Below are 17301 nucleotides of genomic sequence, written 5' to 3'. Positions count from 1 at the left end.
CTTTCATAATTCCAAATCACATCACAGAATTCAGCTAGATCAGTGGTTCCCAACCAGTGGTCTGTAAGAACGAAAATATGGTCCGCAGCCTCACCATTACTATAACGTTGCCTCAAAACTACACATCAATGAGAGTGACTGGTCTCCCGAAACCCTCTTAATAATGCTGAGGCAACTGGGATGTTGGGAGGGGGAGGCTGACTACTGACGAAAGATTACTACTACCACATCAGCTCTAGATTATTAAATATTGTTTTCTGTGGGCAAGCAGATAGTGACTACTGGATGGCATATGTTCTGAATCAGATGTGGTCTATCCAATGCAATTTTCTGAGTCAGCACCCCAAATAACCAAACTGAATCTAAAGTTGACCAAAAACTGATTCGTAACCCTTTGGGTACTAATGTTGGAGAGTAGTCCCTGATCAAAATGGTCCCTGGCCAAAAAAAGGTTGGGAACCACTGATCTAGAGAACACCAGGCTGGGGAAGGCTGCTATTGTGAGTATCAGGTAAAATTTGCACTATTAGAGGAGGAAAGGAATGCTGCAGATGTGGAGCTATAGTGACATCTAGCGCCCATAATATGCAATCGAAAAATATTGAAAACATTGCAGAAGCAGCCATAGTGGCCATTAAAGAAAACAAACAAAATCCCCCATAAAATCCAAAAGGCCATCCATGCCTGTTCTAAAAAATAAAAAAGAACAGTAAAAACTCTGCAGAAATAGTATGGATCCATCCTGAGCTGTGGGCAAACCTTATTTCCTTCCTCTGAGGGTAAGAAGCAATATGTGTTGCATTTGGACATTTTATAAAGAATCATCCATGTGGAGAACTGCTGATGCCATTTACTCTAGAAACACCACAGATCCTGTGTTGTAACAATAGGTCTAGAACAGTGGTTCTCAACCTGAGGGTCCCCAGGTGTTTTGGCCTCCAACTCCCAGAAATCCCAGCCAGTTTACCAGCTGTTAGGATTTCTGGGAATTGAAGGCCAAAACATCTGGAGAACCACAGGTTGAGAACCACTGGTCTAGAAGTAAACATTTTCTGATGAAATACAAACCCATAGCTAACATGGATTAATTATAATCAGAGACTGCAATCAGGCATGAGATGAACACGGTAGAGTTACGACACTCACGATCTCTGTATCTGAGTCCCACTGGATCCTCAGGATCTGTGCTCATCAGGATGAAAGGACAGTTTTCTGTGGTTTTGGGGAAATGGCAAACTTGCAGGTTGGGCTCCAGTTCATATGAGTGCCCCTCAAATAAATATTCCTGGTGACAAGGAGCTGTATTTGTTTGCCTAAACACTTCTTCTAAAAATTTGGTGGCTCTGCGTAAGATACCACAAAAAGAATGTATAATCAGTCTTTGTACATACAAGGAATCTGTATCTCTTCTTCATCGTCTCTTGAAATGCCTGCCTTGAGAAATCTCCTAGGCCAGCTTTGGTCACACCTTCCAGAATCTAATTAAAATGTTGTTCTGGCCAGACTGCTGACGGGAGCTGGTTACTGTGAACACATAACTATCATATAGCATCCATTTCAGAAGCTACTGGTCCCCTCTGGGCACAATTCAAAATGCCTACTTTTAAAGTGACTTGGGTCCCAACTCTAAGGAATACCATTTCCCCTCCTATAAGTCTGTCTGATTTTGAAAATCTTTAGGGAAAAAACTTTTTGTCTGTTCCCCCCACCACTATCTGAGGATCTTTTGGTGCAGACAAGGGAGGAAACTCCTTCAGTTGTTGTTCCCAAGTTGTGAAATTCCTTTTTACTGATGGATCAACTGGCATCCTCTTTATTTTCTTCCCATCAACAGGCAAGGACCTTTTTATTTAGTCAAACCTATACTTTTAACTTACTATGATAGGAGCCCCCGGTGGCGCAATGGGTTAAACCCTTGTGCCAGCAGGACTGAAGACCGACAGGTTGGAGGTTCGAATCTAGGGAGAGTGTGGATGAGCTCCCTCTGTCAGCTCCCACAAGGATGGTAAAACATTAAAAAAAACATCCAGACATCCCCTGGGCGATGTCCTTACAGATTGCCAATTCTCTCACACCTAAAGCAACTTGCAGTTTCTCAAGTTGCTCCTGACATGAAAGAAAGAGAACTTACTGTGATAGAAAGATATTTTTAATGAGGTGTGTTTTTATCTTTTAACTAGTCATCCCCTGCCACGCGTTGCTATGGCCCAGTCTGTGTATACTGTGTGTTGTGTGTGTTTATATATGTGTTTATATGTGGGTTTGAGCATGCAATATAAAGTATTTTGGGGGTTTTAAGTCCCTTCTGCTGTGCTTTTCAGTGTTTTTATGAGTGATGGTCACTTGTTGGCCTGAGAGATGTATTGTGTCCAAATGTGGTGTCAATTCATCCAGTGGTTTTTGAGTTATGTTAATCCCACAAATGAACATTACATTTTTATTTATACAGATGATGTTTCTGTTGGAAATTACAACCTTCTTCAAATCTCCTCTAGTGATTTGTTTATCTATAATCCTGTTGCTTATGTACTGTATGTATGTTCTGGTATGGAGCTTTCTTTCCTTGCTCTATGTTTTCCTGACAAGTGGGGGGAGTGGCGTTGCAGACTACATGATCCGCTCAGACTTCTTTAGATGTTGGGACTGCTCAGATCGCAGACTTGCAAACACTTGCTATTTTATTATAAGAGAGTTGTTCAGTCCGGATGGCACAGAAACTACCTCAAACATATCTATAACTGACTGATAAGTTGTGTACCTATGTATGCTGAACACATGAAGGTCATGAGTAAACCAAATATGTTATTTATACAAAGTCTACTTTATTTTGACTAAATCAGTTGTTTTTTGGGAGAGTAGATATATTTTTGGGCACTAAAACATTTCTGAAGAACTGCTATTGGTTGTATACCACTTGAGAAGATTCTACTCAAATGGGTTTTTGGCTCTTCTCTAAAAGGTTTTGATTTCTAAAAGGTCATGCCTTTCTAAAATGTTATGAATACCATTTTCTAAACATTTCAGTGTGTATTTTACTGTTCTAATAGAGTGTTTTTAATGGAACTCTTCAATCAATGCTGTTTAAAGCTTTTGCATCAAACAGATTTTAATGTATTTTGTTTGTAATTTGATGTGAGTCATCTTGGGCTCTGTCCTGGGAGAAAGGCAGGATACATATAAAATGAATAAATGTTACAGCTGGTACTCAAGGGAAAGTTGTGAGCTGAGTTCAGGTGCTCATATATAATTATGCTTTTTCATTTGCACTCTTAACCATGGATTCTTATTGATGGGTTTGCTCAATTGCCCATTTCTGATGGGTTGTTCTTAAAGTACCGAAAAATTTCAATGTGATTTCTCACTCTAAAGATCCAACACACTACAAGATAGGTTATATCTACCTATTTAGTTTTTTTTTTTTAGCTTGATAACTAATAATAAAACTCCAACCTGAGAACTGGCTGCAAAAATCTTCCCTGACCCAGATAGTGATGCTTACGTGTTATAGGGATGGATATAGACATGGAGCATTGTGGCTTGTGACAACGAAAAGACGTGAATTATTGCCCTATGTAAGATATCATTAGTTTCAGCAAAAAATTGATCAAAGCTCCAGCATTCCTCTTGATCAGCCTCTAGAATGTTTGCAAGGATGGGAACAAGCGGTCTCTTCAGTCCTCTGTAGAGAAAATGGCACAGATGTTACTTCTATGAAATCCCAGTGCCTGAAAACAAATTATGAACACCCATTTGTAATTATGCTTCCTTTCTCATTAATAAGCACATTTTGGGAGTCACTCAATAAAACTGATTCACAACAGACAAAAGAAAGCATGCTTCATAATGCTAGCTTGTGTTTTTAAGTTAGTCAATTTATCCCTTTCACCTCTATTCCTGCAATATGAATCCATTGCTCTGCTTTCTGGTCTCTAGAGCAACAGAAAACAAGCTTGCCCCTCCTTAACATTACATCCTTTCAAATATTTAAACACAGCTATTATATCCTCTCTCAGCCTTCTTTTCTTAAAGCCAAACATACCAGCTCCCTAATCTGCTCCTCGTAGGGCTTGGTTTTCAGATCTTTGTTCAGTTTGGTTACCCTTCCCTGGACACATTCCACCATGTCAATATTCATTTTTGGAAACAGAATTTAGTTTCTAGATTAACCCTTACATCACACCCAGCAAGACCCATCTTATCTCTGTAAGCCAGGATCCCATTGAGTCTAACAGCTAACACAATGGATCATGTCATAAGCAATTCTATAGACTCAGGGCAAAAGGTATCTTCAAATTCATTCCACAAGTGGAATTCATTCCCTGATTAAACATTCAACTTGCATACAACACCCAGTTACCAAAGGGGGGGGGGGGGTAAGGCAATGAGAAGTGAGAGAAATCTACCCCTAGGAAAGGAGATTCCCTCCTGAAAGACTTATCATGGGGAAAAAGTGTCTCCACTGAAGCTTTATCACCAGTTCTTGTCTCCATGACAACTCATTTTTTTTTTAAATCTAATTCTCACAGGAACAGAACTGTACCTGTTCTGACTTACATACAAATTCAATTTAGGAACATACAGAACCTAGGAACTGCCTGTACCACTTAAGCAATACCAAAACCAAGTTTATATTACTATGTCAAAAGGACTTTGCATTCTGCCAGTGATCAAATGGATCTGGCCTAGATGTTTATCCCAGTTCCACTGCCCTCCAGAAGAATATTAGGTATATAGACATGTGTAAGTATACAATTGCATGAAGAATATTAAACAAGACTTCCATGTGTAAGCCAGACAGGTCAGAAGAAAAAATGTGCTGTATGATCTCATATATGTTCAGTTGCAAATAGGTCCCACTGTTTAAAATTTCATGTATTTTCTGCAAGCAGATTTACAATCTAAATGAGAAAGCCAATAGAAAAGGGCCAACAGTAACTATAGAAACAACTCTATAGCTTTCTCTGTGAGAACTTGCTTTCTTTTAACCTCTTTCTACTAAGTTTCCCATCATAGATCTATGTTGTTCAAGAGATTACAAATGTTTTCTACACTATATAAAATACAGATTATCTGCTTTGAAATGGATTATATGGCAGTGTAGACTCATATAACCCAGTTCAAGGCAGATAATGGGCATTATCTGCTTTGATAATCTGGATTATATAATAATAATAAATATCTTTATTCTTATATACTGCCACCATCTCCCTGAAGAGACTTGGGGCGGCTTACATGGGGACCGAGCTCAACATAGACAAAATTACAAAGTAAATGCAATTAAAACATATAACAGATAACCAACATAATTAAAACAATTAAAGCCAGAAAAATAAAAACATCATAAAAATACATCAACCTGCATCAACAACCAGTAGCCGGAAAAAAGTGGGAGAAGGTTCCTAAGTAATGGAAAAAAATATCGAATGCCTTTGATCATTATCTTATTTTGTCCCTTGTGTACCCACAGAGACAGCTGGCATGAGACTGGCAGCTCATCGGTCCAGGTGATGGCCCCATTCTCTTGCTCCTGGACACCTGCTATCGCTCCAGTAGGTTTCTCGGTTGTTATTTTATACCTGTATAATAGAAGAAAGATAAAATCTTAGAAGATAACAAACAAGTGGAATACAATTCCCACTCTTGAACAGATTTATAGGACAGTCTCTTTCTTGTTCTTTCTTACAGTCATAGAAGAGTAGTAGGAGACAGAGAAGAAAGAAAGACAAGTGAGTCAAGAAAAAGCATACCAGATATACATACATGATTTCCTTGTTCCTACGAGGTCCTCCAAAAGGGATAAATGGTAGGTTGCCTGTAGCTGCATGGTAAAAGGTAACCCCAATACTCCACAGATCTACAGTTACCCCATAAGCTTTTTGCTGGGGCTTCTTCAGCACTGCTCGCTTATATATATCTGGGTGCTGTAAATTACAAAATAAAAGAAAGGGAAACATTTTTATTTTTAGCCATGCCTACTTATTCAAATAGTTACTTACCATGCTTTTTTCCCCTAGAATCATACAAAGCTGGAATGAAATAATGACAAAATTAGCTCTTGGAAAAGGAGACAACATTTTCTCATTAGCTGAACATCAGGTCAAAAGTGATGACAGAAGTGTTTATGAAAATCGCTGATGGAAAGCATTGCCTTAAGGAGGACTTTTCCCTTCTCTCACACAGAATGTGCCCACTTCTTGATAAGGATTAGATTCCTGCGATACTCCAGATATTGCTACACTCTAACTCTTGCAGAGTCAAGAATGACAGAAGTTGTAGACCAATACAATAAGCATTGTTTTCATCTGCATAGTCACAGAATTATAAAGCTGGAAAAAGCCAACCCCTTCCCATGCAGGAACACACATTCAAAGCACTCCCAACAGATGGCATGTAGAGTTATGCAATTTTAATAGCCAGTTTAAGGGATTCTCTTTCTTTTTTACCATCAAGGTTGACTAGAGAAAATTGAAGATAACTGAGATCAACTGATAAGAAAACAGTGCAGAGGGAAAGTGAATTGCAAAGTGACAGGAGACAGAAGAAGGGTTTAGAGTTCCCAATTACTGATACACCATAAAATTTTATATAATTTTTTTTAAACCATTTGAAATTGCTGAATTCTTTGCCACATAATTTCCATGTAGCAATGATAAATAATTCAGCTTTCCTCAATTGCAAAGCTTCAAATTCACATTCAGATCAGATCCCTATTAATAAAAGGCATAATAAAAGAAACTAGAGGTATTTTACAGCCATCACGATCACACATCGTGATGGTTGTAAGGTACCTCTAGTTCCTTCCAGTGTGCCATTTATTAAAACAATAGCTTTATTGTGAAATAGTTTATTGTGCATTTGGACCTGTCTTAAAAGCTATCCAAATTGGTTATCATCAGCAGATTCTGTAGCAGTTAATTCCAAAGTTTCACTATCCACTTTGTGAAGAAGTCTCCTCTTTTCTCTGTCCTGAACCAGCCATCATTTTGGTCACTTGGCAAGATCATCCTCCAATATATCCAAAAATGTGGAAGGAGAACAGAATTCTCAAATAAAAAAACAGAACAGTGCTCAATCTGCAAGTTTAATTAAGCTAACCACATTCCTCTATTTTTTCTCTGAGAAAAAAACATGCCAAGGTAAACCAACCCGTCAGAAATTATGCTGTTATTTCTTGCTGAATTTGTCTTTGCTAATTAGAAGGTCTGATATTGCACTTTACTTACAAGATATTCTTCTGTCCCATAAACTGATTCAAATTTTTCATCATCCTCCAGTTCTCGAGCAGCTCCAAAATCAGACAGTTTGTATATACTCTGTCTGTCTTCACTGGTTAGCCGCATGATATTTCCTGGTTTGATATCTCTATGAACAACCCCATTCTCACGAAGATGGTTCATTCCAGATACTACATAGGGAATAGAGGGGAAGAAAGGGGTGGTGATCCTTTCTTCCATTTTAACATTTGTAGATGGATATGACTCCCTTGTGTTTTCACTCAATGAAACAAAGTCCTATCTGTCCAACTCACTGACAAACTGCTTCACAGAACTGTGTTCTAGGTATATGAAGGACAAAATAAGCCACTAGTGAACACTCTCCCCAAACTCTCCCTTTCCATTGCAAGTAGCTGGCGCATGTATGATTCTGATCAGGTGGAAGCCTCAACAGCTTGAGACTACCTGTACTCCTACAAACCTGTTCAGATTCTAAAATTAGCAAGAGAAGCTAGGCTTGCAGGCAAGCTCTATTAGTCTGGTGGGCATGATAGAGACATTCTTTTCTGTGGTAGCTCTGACTTTATGGAATACACTACTTAGGATGTACACATGGTTCCTTCCATGTTTTACAATCTATTTTTTCCTGCCGTTATCACAACTTTTCTTTTATATCTCTCTTAGTCAGTTTCGTCCTACAGTTAGACCACAACTTTCATTATCTAGCTGGTTGGAGTTTCAATCCAACAACATTTTAAGGCTCCATTCTTGATGAATACTCTGAGGTTTTTTAAAAAACTGTTGTGGATGTTTTAAATATTTTATATTTATTGAATTCATTTTTTTTCTGATTCTTTGTAGAGAGTTTGCTTATCTTACATTAATAAATTAATTACACACACTTCTCCCTAATTCAGCACAGTCTGAATTCAGCATGGAAGCCTCCTTGTTAGCTCTTTATGCTTTCAGTTCTTGTGGGTTTTTTCGGGCTATATGGCCATGTTCTAGAGGCATTTCTCCTGACGTTTCGCCTGCATCTATGGCAGGCATCCTCAGAGGGTGAGGTCTGGAGCTGGGAAAAAGGGGGTTTATATATCTGTGGAAAGACCAGGGTGAGACAAAAGGCTACTGTAAGATGGGCTAGGTGAATCTTTTCAATTGACCACCTTGATTAGCATACAATGGGCTGACAGTGCCTGGAGCAAACTCTTAATGAAAGGTGATTAGATGTCCCTGCCTGTTTTTCTCTCTGTTGTTTTAATTTTAGAATTTTTTAAAACTGGTAGCCAAATTTTGTTCATTTTCATGGTTTCTTCCTTTCTGTTGAAATTGTCCACATGTTTGTGGATTTCAATGGCTTCTCTGTGTAGCCTGACATGGTGGTTGTGAGAGTGGTCCAGCATTTTTGTGTTCTCAAATAGAATGCTGTGTCCAGGTTGGTTCATCAGGTGCTCTGCTATGGCTGATTTCTCTGGTTGGAGTAGTCTGCAGTGCCTTTCATGTTCCTTGATGCGTGTCTGGGCACTGCGTTTGGTGGTCCCTATGTAGACTTGTCCACAGCTGCATGGTACACGGTAGACTCCTGCAGAGGTGAGAGGATCCCTCTTGTCCTTTGCTGAACGTAGCATTTGTTGAATTTTCTTGGTGGGTTTGTAGATTGTTTGTATGTTGTGTTTCCTCATCAGCTTCCCTATGCGGTCAGTGGTTCCCTTGATGTATGGCAGGAACACTTTTCCTCTGGGTGGATCTTCATCTTTATTCTTGTGGCTTGTTCTTGGTCTTGCAGCTCTTCTGATGTCTGAGGTGGAGTATCCATTGGCCTGTAGAGCCCAGTTGAGGTGGTTCAGTTCATCTTGGAGGAGGTGGGGTTCACAGATTCTTTTTGCACGGTCTGCCAAGGCTTTGATGGTGCTTCTTTTTTGACTTGGGTGATGGTTGGAGTTTTTATGTAGATATCTATCTGTGTGTGTGGGTTTTCTGTAGACGGTGTGACCCAATTGTTGATCTGGTTTGCGGATGACTAGGACATCTAGAAAAGGCAGTCTTCCTTCCTTTTCTATTTCCATAGTGAACTGGATGTTTGGGTGGATGTTGTTAAGATGTTCCAGGAACCTGTTGAGTTCTTCTTCTCCATGGCTCCAAATGGTGAAAGTGTCATCCACATATCTGAACCATATAGTGGGCTTTTTGGTTGCTGTTTCAAGAGCTTGTTTTTCAAATTGTTCCATGTAGAAGTTAGCTATGACTGGGCTGAGAGGGCTCCCCATAGCTACTCCATCCTTCTGTTCGTAGAATTCATTGTCCCACTGAAAATAGCTGGTGGTGAGGCAATGGTGAAACAGCGCTGTGATGTCTTCTGGGAACCTCTGGTTGATGAGTGCCATGGTGTCTGCAACTGGGACCATGGTAAATAGAGACACCACATCGAAGCTGATCAGTTTGTCATTTGGATTTAGCTTGAGATTGCTGATTTTTTCAATGAAGTGGGCTGAGTCCTTGATGTAGTGTGTTGTGAGCCCAATGTGGCTTTGTAACTGTGCAGCAAGAAATTTGGCTAAGTCATATGTGGGGGACCCAATGGCACTCACGATTGGTCTGAGTGGGGTGGAGTCCTTATGGATTTTGGGGAGTCCATAAAGCCTGGGTGGAAGGGCTTCCGATTTACATAGCTGCTGTCGTATGTCGAAGTTGATGGAGGAGTTTTTAATTAGAGTGTTGGTTTTTCTGGTTATTTTGGAAGTTGGGTCTTGCTTAAGCTTTCTGTATATGGTAGGGTCCAGGAGTTTTCTGATCTTCTCCTTGTATTGCTCTGTATGCATGATGACTGTGGCATTCCCCTTGTCTGCTGGCAGAATGAGGATATCAGGATCTGAATTTAGGCCTCAAATGGCTTCTCTTTCCTTCCTAGTAATGTTGCTGGAGGGGAGTTTTGCCTTTTTCAGGATCCTTGCTGCTTCCGCTCGTACTTCTTCTGCTTCTTCCTCTGGTAGGCGGTAAATTGCTGATTCAACATTGGCAATGATGTTTTCTACTGGGATCCTGGTAGAGGTTACAGCAAAGTTTCCTCCTTTCGCTAGTATGGATACTTGGTCTTCAGAGAGTTGTCTGTCTGTCAGGTTGATGATGGTCCGTGATGTATCCAGTTCTGGTTTCGGCTGTTGCTTTTGTCGTTTGTGGAATTTTTGTTTTTGTCTATTGGTGTGGACAACCATATTCTTCTCCATTTTCCTGTAAGTGAGATTGTCTATTTTGTCCCAGTCCTGGGAATTCATCTTCTGGCTGATATTGATATGCAGATGCAGCAGTTCCTTGTCTGTGTTTGCGAGTTCTTTGCGGATGGTGTGGATTCTCTCTCTCTTTATGCTTTATTTGTTTGTTTGTTTATTTAAAAATACCTCAAACAAATCAGACTCAGACATGTAAACATCACATCTCGTCTAGCTTTGGAATCACTGAAAGAAATGACATTTCAAAGTTTAATATCGGTTATACTGACTTACCTATAGGACTTTGTTGTTCTGGGTTTTGTATATTACTCCCATATTTATGATCATAGTCACGTCTTTTTGGTTTACTGTTTGTAGTCTTCACACACGCACACACATGCACACCTTTTGTTTCCCACCTGGAGTCATATTCTATGCCTGTTAATTGGATTAGAGACAAGCAAAGTCCAACTCACACCATTAAATGTAGCTGCAGAACTTACCTACACAGTGCAACACTATGAGGAACTCAGATTCCGATAAGCCAAAGGCATTTTCTGGCTCTTCTAACAGGCTCAGCAGGCTCCCACCTGAACAGTACTCCATCACCAACACCTTCTGTTTGCTGATTTCCTGTGTTTGGATTTGAGGACAAACCGCTTACTGATAGTATGAACTTGGTGACAGTTCCAAACATTTCATTCTATCACAGCTGAAACAAGCATAAATTCCCCACAAACCCCAGTATTATGATAAATATATAGGGAGGGCAGGATGGAAGGAGGTAAGAGAGAAATATCTCCTAATATAAAAGTTTGATGATGTTGTTTAAGATTAGGAATAGTTTATGTATGTGTTAGTGTATTTCCCTTTTCGCTGTTTTTCTGCAGAAAATAGCCCATTCCCCCAAACTGTATTATTTCCTTGAAGAGAGAAAAGGTGAGGACAATAGGTGTTAAAAACAGCTGGGAATTGAAGGGTGCAAGGAAAAGTGTCATTTCATCAAGGAGTTCCTGCAAAATCAACTCTTTTAACCAGAAAAAGAACAAGGTGAGCTGAGAAAAAGAAGAAGACAGCAAATACAATCTATAAGCAATACTCAGAAAACAGCCTAATCCCCTTCAATATGATGTGGTTCACTGCACAAATTGTAATCCGTTTCCAAATTATAAGGAAGCAAATATAAGTCCATGGACAATGATGCTCTGAAGCACATAGGGCAACCATGTAAATAAAGTAAGCTAGGTGGATCAAAGCCACAAAATATATCCTCACCAGATGGTTAAAAAAAGACCTTCCTTGCAATAACAGTTCAGTTCCCTCAAGATTGTAATAACTAATAGCACACACACACACAAGGTCTGATAACAATGCACACACAAAATTGATTTGTGATAAAGCAGACATTTCTCTGCTTCACTGCCCTGGATTGCTGTAAAGTGTGCAGAAAGATAAGATCTTCAAGCCCACTAACTGCTTATTGTGTGCTGTCTGGATGAATAACTTAGACTGGTAATGAAAATTATATCTCCAGCACTCATCCCTCTGTTCGTATTGGCCCTAACGAGACTTCAAAAAACAAGGTGTATACCCACAAACTACAGGCAGAGGATATGCCTCTTATCCCTACTTGCATCATCATCAGCAGCAGCAGCAGCATCACCAGCATCATTATTTTGCTTTCTTCATGGATGTGCTCAGTACCCTATTCTTTTAAAAGAAATGAATGGTTTCTTATTGGTCAACAAAGCAGCACATTCATGAAGAACACATTGCACATCTCTCCTGGGATAATAATGCTTTGGAACCAGTGGTTTAATGGAACCAATGGAATTGCTGTACTAAAAAAAAGTTAGCATTGGATAGTATGTCAGTATGCCATGGCAATGAATGGATAAATAATTAAATTGGCCACAGAATGATGGACTTGGTTGAATTAGACATTAACTCTAGAGACAAGGTTATATACAGTACATTGTATTATAGAATCATATAATCATAGAGTTGGAAGAGATCTTGTGGGCCATCCAGTCCAACCCCTTGCCAAGAAGCAGGGAAATTGCATTCAAAGCACTCCTAACAGATGGCCATTCAGCTTCTGTTTAAAAGCCTCCAAAAAAGGAGCCTCCACCACACTCCGGGGCAGAGAGTTCCACTGCTGAACAGCTCTCACAGTCAGGAAGTTCTTCCTAATGTTCAGATGAAATCTCTTTTTAGTTTGAAGCCATTGATCCGCATGGTAGTCTCCAGGGCAGCATAAAACAAGCTTGCCACCCCCCTCCCTATGACTTCCCTTCACATATTTATATATGGACATCATGTCTCTTCTCAGTCTTCTCTTCTTCGGCAAAACATGCTCAGCTCTTTAAGCAGCTCCTCATAGGGCTTGTTCTCCAGACCCTTGATCATTTTAGTTGCCCTCCTCTGGACACATTCCACCTTGTCATCCTCTCCCTTCAACTGTGGTGCCCAGAATTGGACACAGTATTCCAGATGTGGTCTAACCAAGGCAGAAAAGAGGGGTAGCATGACTTCCCTGGATCTAGACACTATACTCCTATTGATGAAGCCCAAAATCCCCTTGGCTTTTTTTGCACAACATTGTTGGCTCATGTTTAACTTGTTGTCCATGAGGACTCCAAGATCTTTTTGACACATACTGTTCTTGAGCCACTTGTCCCCCATTCTGCATAATTTCATTTCATTTTTTCTGCCAAGTGGAGTATCTTGCATTTGTCACTGTTGAACTTCATTTTGTTAGTTTTGGCCCATCTCTCTAATCTGTTAAGATCGTTTTGAATTCTGCTTCTGTCTTCTGGAGTATTGGCTATCCCTTCCAATTTGGTGTCATCTGCAAACTTGATAATCATGCCTTCTAAGCCTTCATCTAAGTCATTAATAAATATGTTGAACAGGATCAGGATGGAACCCTGCGGTACTCCACTCGACACTTCTTCCCAGGGTGAGGAGGAAGAATTGGTGAGCACCCTCTGGGTTTGTTCATTTAGCCAGTTACAGATCCACCTAAATGTAGTTTTGCCTAGACCACATCTGACAAGTTTGTTTGCCAGAAGGTAATGCTACTTGCTACTTCAGTTGTAAACTTTGCTTATTTTATAGATCGTGTTTTATGTTCATTTTTTTCAATACAAACTTCTTCAAAAATAATTGTGTACAGTGCAACTTTACATAGCTTGAGGAACATTTGATTTAGCTACATAAACTGAATTGCTACATACACGACACGGTACATAAGGTAAAGAAAAGCCATATGCACTTTCTGGATAAGTTAACATAGAAATAAGCAGGGTTTGGTAACATTTGGGGATGCATTTCATTACACTGCTATTATCACACTCACACTATTATATCAATCAGCCACCATTTTAGACAGAAACTCAAACTTACTATTTCTTCCACAGAAAACAGTTTGACAATGTTCTGGTGGTTTAACTTCCTCAGCACCTCAAACTCTCTTATCTGCACTTCCTGAGGTCTCAGGTAACTCACACTGTTGAAGACCTTGACAGCAACCAATTCCCCTGATATCTGGCAAGAGAAGAAAGGAGACACATATAATCAGGGACTATTCTACATTTTGCATATAAACAAGAAGGGAGAAAGCCACAGCTCACCAACATGCATCACTCTTTTTGGTTTTTTATTTGTTTGTTGTATTTTTAGATATAACTATCTGAAAAATATGGCAAAATTTCTATATTAGCATTTATATATCCACATCAAATGAGGCAAAATCCTATACCTTTGCCTAATGAAAAGACTGTTCGGAAGCTTCTAGTGGTCCAATGGGAGTCAGCTCCACTGGCTGCCAGTCTGCTACCGAGCACAATTCAAAGTGCTGGCTTTAGCTTATAAAGCTCTAAACCAGTGGTTCTCAACCTGTGGGTCCCCAGGTGTTTTGGCCTACAACTCCCAGAAATCCCAGCCAGTTTATCAGCTGTTAGGATTTCTGGGAGTTGAAGGCCAAAACATCTGGGGATTCACAGGTTGAGAACCACTGCTCTAAACAGTTCCGGCCCAGCTTACTTATCTCTCTCTATGATCCACCTCAGAGGTTATGATCTTCTGGGGAGGCCCTGCACTCTGTCCCACCTTCATCACATCTGTGGTTGGTGGGGACGAAAGACAAGGCCTTCTCCATGATGGCCCCTTGCCTATGGAACTCCCTACCCAGCGAAATTAGAGCAGCCCCCTCCCTCCTGACCTTCAGGAAGAAAGTAATAGCGTGGTTATGGGACCAGGCTTTTGGCTAGCAAGTTTTAGTGCAATATGAGAATATGGAATAGTGAAATGACTAATAGAAAGGCCTTGGATCATGATTTGTGACAATGTGATTTTAATAATGGGTTTTAATATTGATATGTTTTAATTTCTTGGTTTTAATGTATTTATTTTACTGTATGCATGCTTATGGCACTTAATTACTGCCTTTCTGTAAGGCCGTTCTGAGTCCCCTTTGAAGTGAGAAGAGTAGGATATTAATTTAGTAAATAAATAAATAAATAAATGCTAATCAAACTGAAAGATGGCCTCTTTGGAAGACCTCACTATTCAAGATGGCTTATGCAGGCAGAGATAGCCCTCTGGAAATGTGGTCCCAAGAGCTGTGGAAGCCATAACAAGTACTCTGAATGCATGGCCTCTCTATGCCAGCCATGCACAAACTTTGACCCTCTAGGTGAGGGATCTTCAAACTTTTTAAACAGAGGGCCAGGTCACAGTTCCTCAAACTGTTCAAGGGCCATATTATAATTTGAAAAAAATATGAATTCCTATGTACACCGCACATATTTTATTTGTAGTGCAAAAAACCCCACTTAAAAATAATACAATAATTAAAATGAAGAACAGTTTTAACAAATGTAAACTTATTAGTATTTCAGTGGGAAGTGTGGACCTGCTTTTGGCTGATGAGATAGGATTGTTGTTGTTGTTGTTGTTGTTGTTGTTGTTGTTGTGCTTTTTCAAGTCGTTTCAGACTTGAGTGAGGGCTGAGTAAATGACCTTGGAGGGCCATATCCAGCCCCCGGGGTTGGGGGATCCCTGCTCTAGGTGTTTTGGACTTCAACTCCCACAATTCTTAACAGCCAGTAAGTTGGCTGGGATTTTTGGGAGTTGAAGTTCAAAACACCTAGAGGGGGTGAAGTTTGCCCATGCCTGCTCTATACAGTGTTAGCTACATCAGCCCACATTACTCCAAAATGGAATTGGTACTGCTGATATGGTCCAAGATTGCAGGAGCCACCTTGGGATCTACTTCATACAAATGATTCTCTGTATCAAGTTGGGCTGACCTTCTACCCATGGCCATTTCACCTTCCAATCCCGCATCTTGCTGAGGGAAGGCTGTGCTGATCTGCACTAGCCTTTTGATTCTCAAATCTATCTTCCACATAGAGCAATGGTTCCCAAGCTTTGGTCCTTCATGGTTTTTGGACTCCCAGAGGCCTTAGCTCCTAGGAGTCAATGGTTAGGGATTCGGGAGCTGAAGTCCAAAAAATATCTTGACTTCTTATCTGCCTCGCCTAAGAGTAGTTTTGATAAAACCACAATTGCCATCCTTGAAGTAAACTATTTGAAGAAAACATTGTACTTATGACCATAACTTTACACTGAAGCTGCAACACTGATCTGACTATTAGAGTTTAGAAAACTTCTGCTTTTAACCATAACTTCTGGAACCCCACAGTCAACATACCCAGTAATCATGCTACCTGGGGATACTGGGTGTTGTAGTCTCCCTAGCAGTTTTCCATAACTCTGATTTTATTTCATGTTTAATTGTTTGATTTGTTTCCAAGGCTTTCCAGCCAACCCGTATCTCCTTACCTTGTTGCGTGCTTTGTACACACTGGCAGTGGCACCTTGACCAAGAATATCGTCTGTTTTCCAGAGATAATTCAGAGTGCTTTGCATGGCTAGAATGAAAATGGCTTGGCTGCAAGCTGCAAAATACATGGAAGCAGACACAAATTTCAATAGCAGATACATGCCAAACATGATCCGTTTTTTCCTCAAATGAATTTATTATCTTTTCACTTACGATTAATGCATAAGAAAGGTCTGGGTGTGAATTACAACTTAAAAACATTCCTCCTCTGGAAGAACCAAAGACAAATTAATTATAGCAACAATTTTCTCTTGTGTGTTTTGCATAACAAGATGAAAAAAAACATTGTTTACACTTCAAACAGTCCCTTGCTGAGGTTTCTGAAAAGACCTTTGCTAAAGTTATTATTAACAATTATATCTCATGTCTCCACAAAGTATCACTCTGTGGCTTATACTGTAGCAACACAAATACACATACAATTAAAATACACAGAAAACAATAGAAAAAACCAACACAATGAAACCCAAACAAACAACATAGCTGTTTAGAGAAAAGGGAACAATATACCCAATGGTAAAAACATGTATATTAATGTATTCTTGTTTAAAAGTACTCTTTAGAATTGGAAGAAAAGCAAGTCTAAGAAGAGTCCTACCAGTTTCAGAAGTATTTATTACTCAGAAACTCTCTTGTTAACACAAATGTCCTTGGTTTTTAGCTATAGTAGACACAAGTGAATAGTCAGAAAAAGCATTAGTTGAAAACAGCCACTTCCCACTGACACTCTTCCCTTAAAGGAAGGAAACATTCTTAATTTCTTTTTGCTGCCAACTGAAATCTTCCTGTTTTATCCACACGTTGTAAGAGTTCAATCTAGCTAAATCTACATAAAAACACACAAAATAATAGTTCCGACTAACAAGTTCCATTAAACGTGCGAACTTTAGCTAGGACTAAGATTCAGTTGGGGCCACGGTGGCACTGAAGTTTAAACTGCTGAGATGCGGGACTTGCAGACCGAAAGGTC

The 17301-nt window shown here is 39.7% G+C and overlaps 1 protein-coding gene across 4 annotated transcripts in view; it reads right to left on the bottom strand.

Moving 5' to 3' along the window:
• Nucleotides 1-17301, bottom strand: part of IKBKE (inhibitor of nuclear factor kappa B kinase subunit epsilon) — a 44748-nt gene that overhangs the window by 26926 nt on the left and 521 nt on the right. For 3 of the 4 annotated variants that reach the window (XM_067468064.1, XM_060772876.2, XM_060772878.2), the window contains exons 2-9: nt 16271-16386; nt 13829-13969; nt 10924-11053; nt 7224-7405; nt 5761-5921; nt 5466-5576; nt 3500-3679; nt 1147-1343 (exon numbers count right to left, since the gene is read on the bottom strand). In XM_067468064.1, the coding sequence (XP_067324165.1) occupies nt 1147-1343; nt 3500-3679; nt 5466-5576; nt 5761-5921; nt 7224-7405; nt 10924-11053; nt 13829-13969; nt 16271-16357 (1189 nt within the window). In that variant the 5' untranslated portion in view covers nt 16358-16386. Of the gene's footprint in view, nt 1-1146; nt 1344-3499; nt 3680-5465; nt 5577-5760; nt 5922-7223; nt 7406-10923; nt 11054-13828; nt 13970-16270; nt 16387-16484; nt 16540-17301 lie in introns of all 4 variants that reach the window. The other variant, XM_067468063.1, reaches the window with a different exon arrangement.

This window comes from Anolis sagrei, chromosome 4, assembly GCF_037176765.1.
Source record: "Anolis sagrei isolate rAnoSag1 chromosome 4, rAnoSag1.mat, whole genome shotgun sequence".
In the NCBI taxonomy this organism is placed as follows: Eukaryota; Metazoa; Chordata; class Lepidosauria; order Squamata; family Dactyloidae; genus Anolis; species Anolis sagrei.
This window is presented reverse-complemented; position numbering and strand designations above follow the sequence as displayed.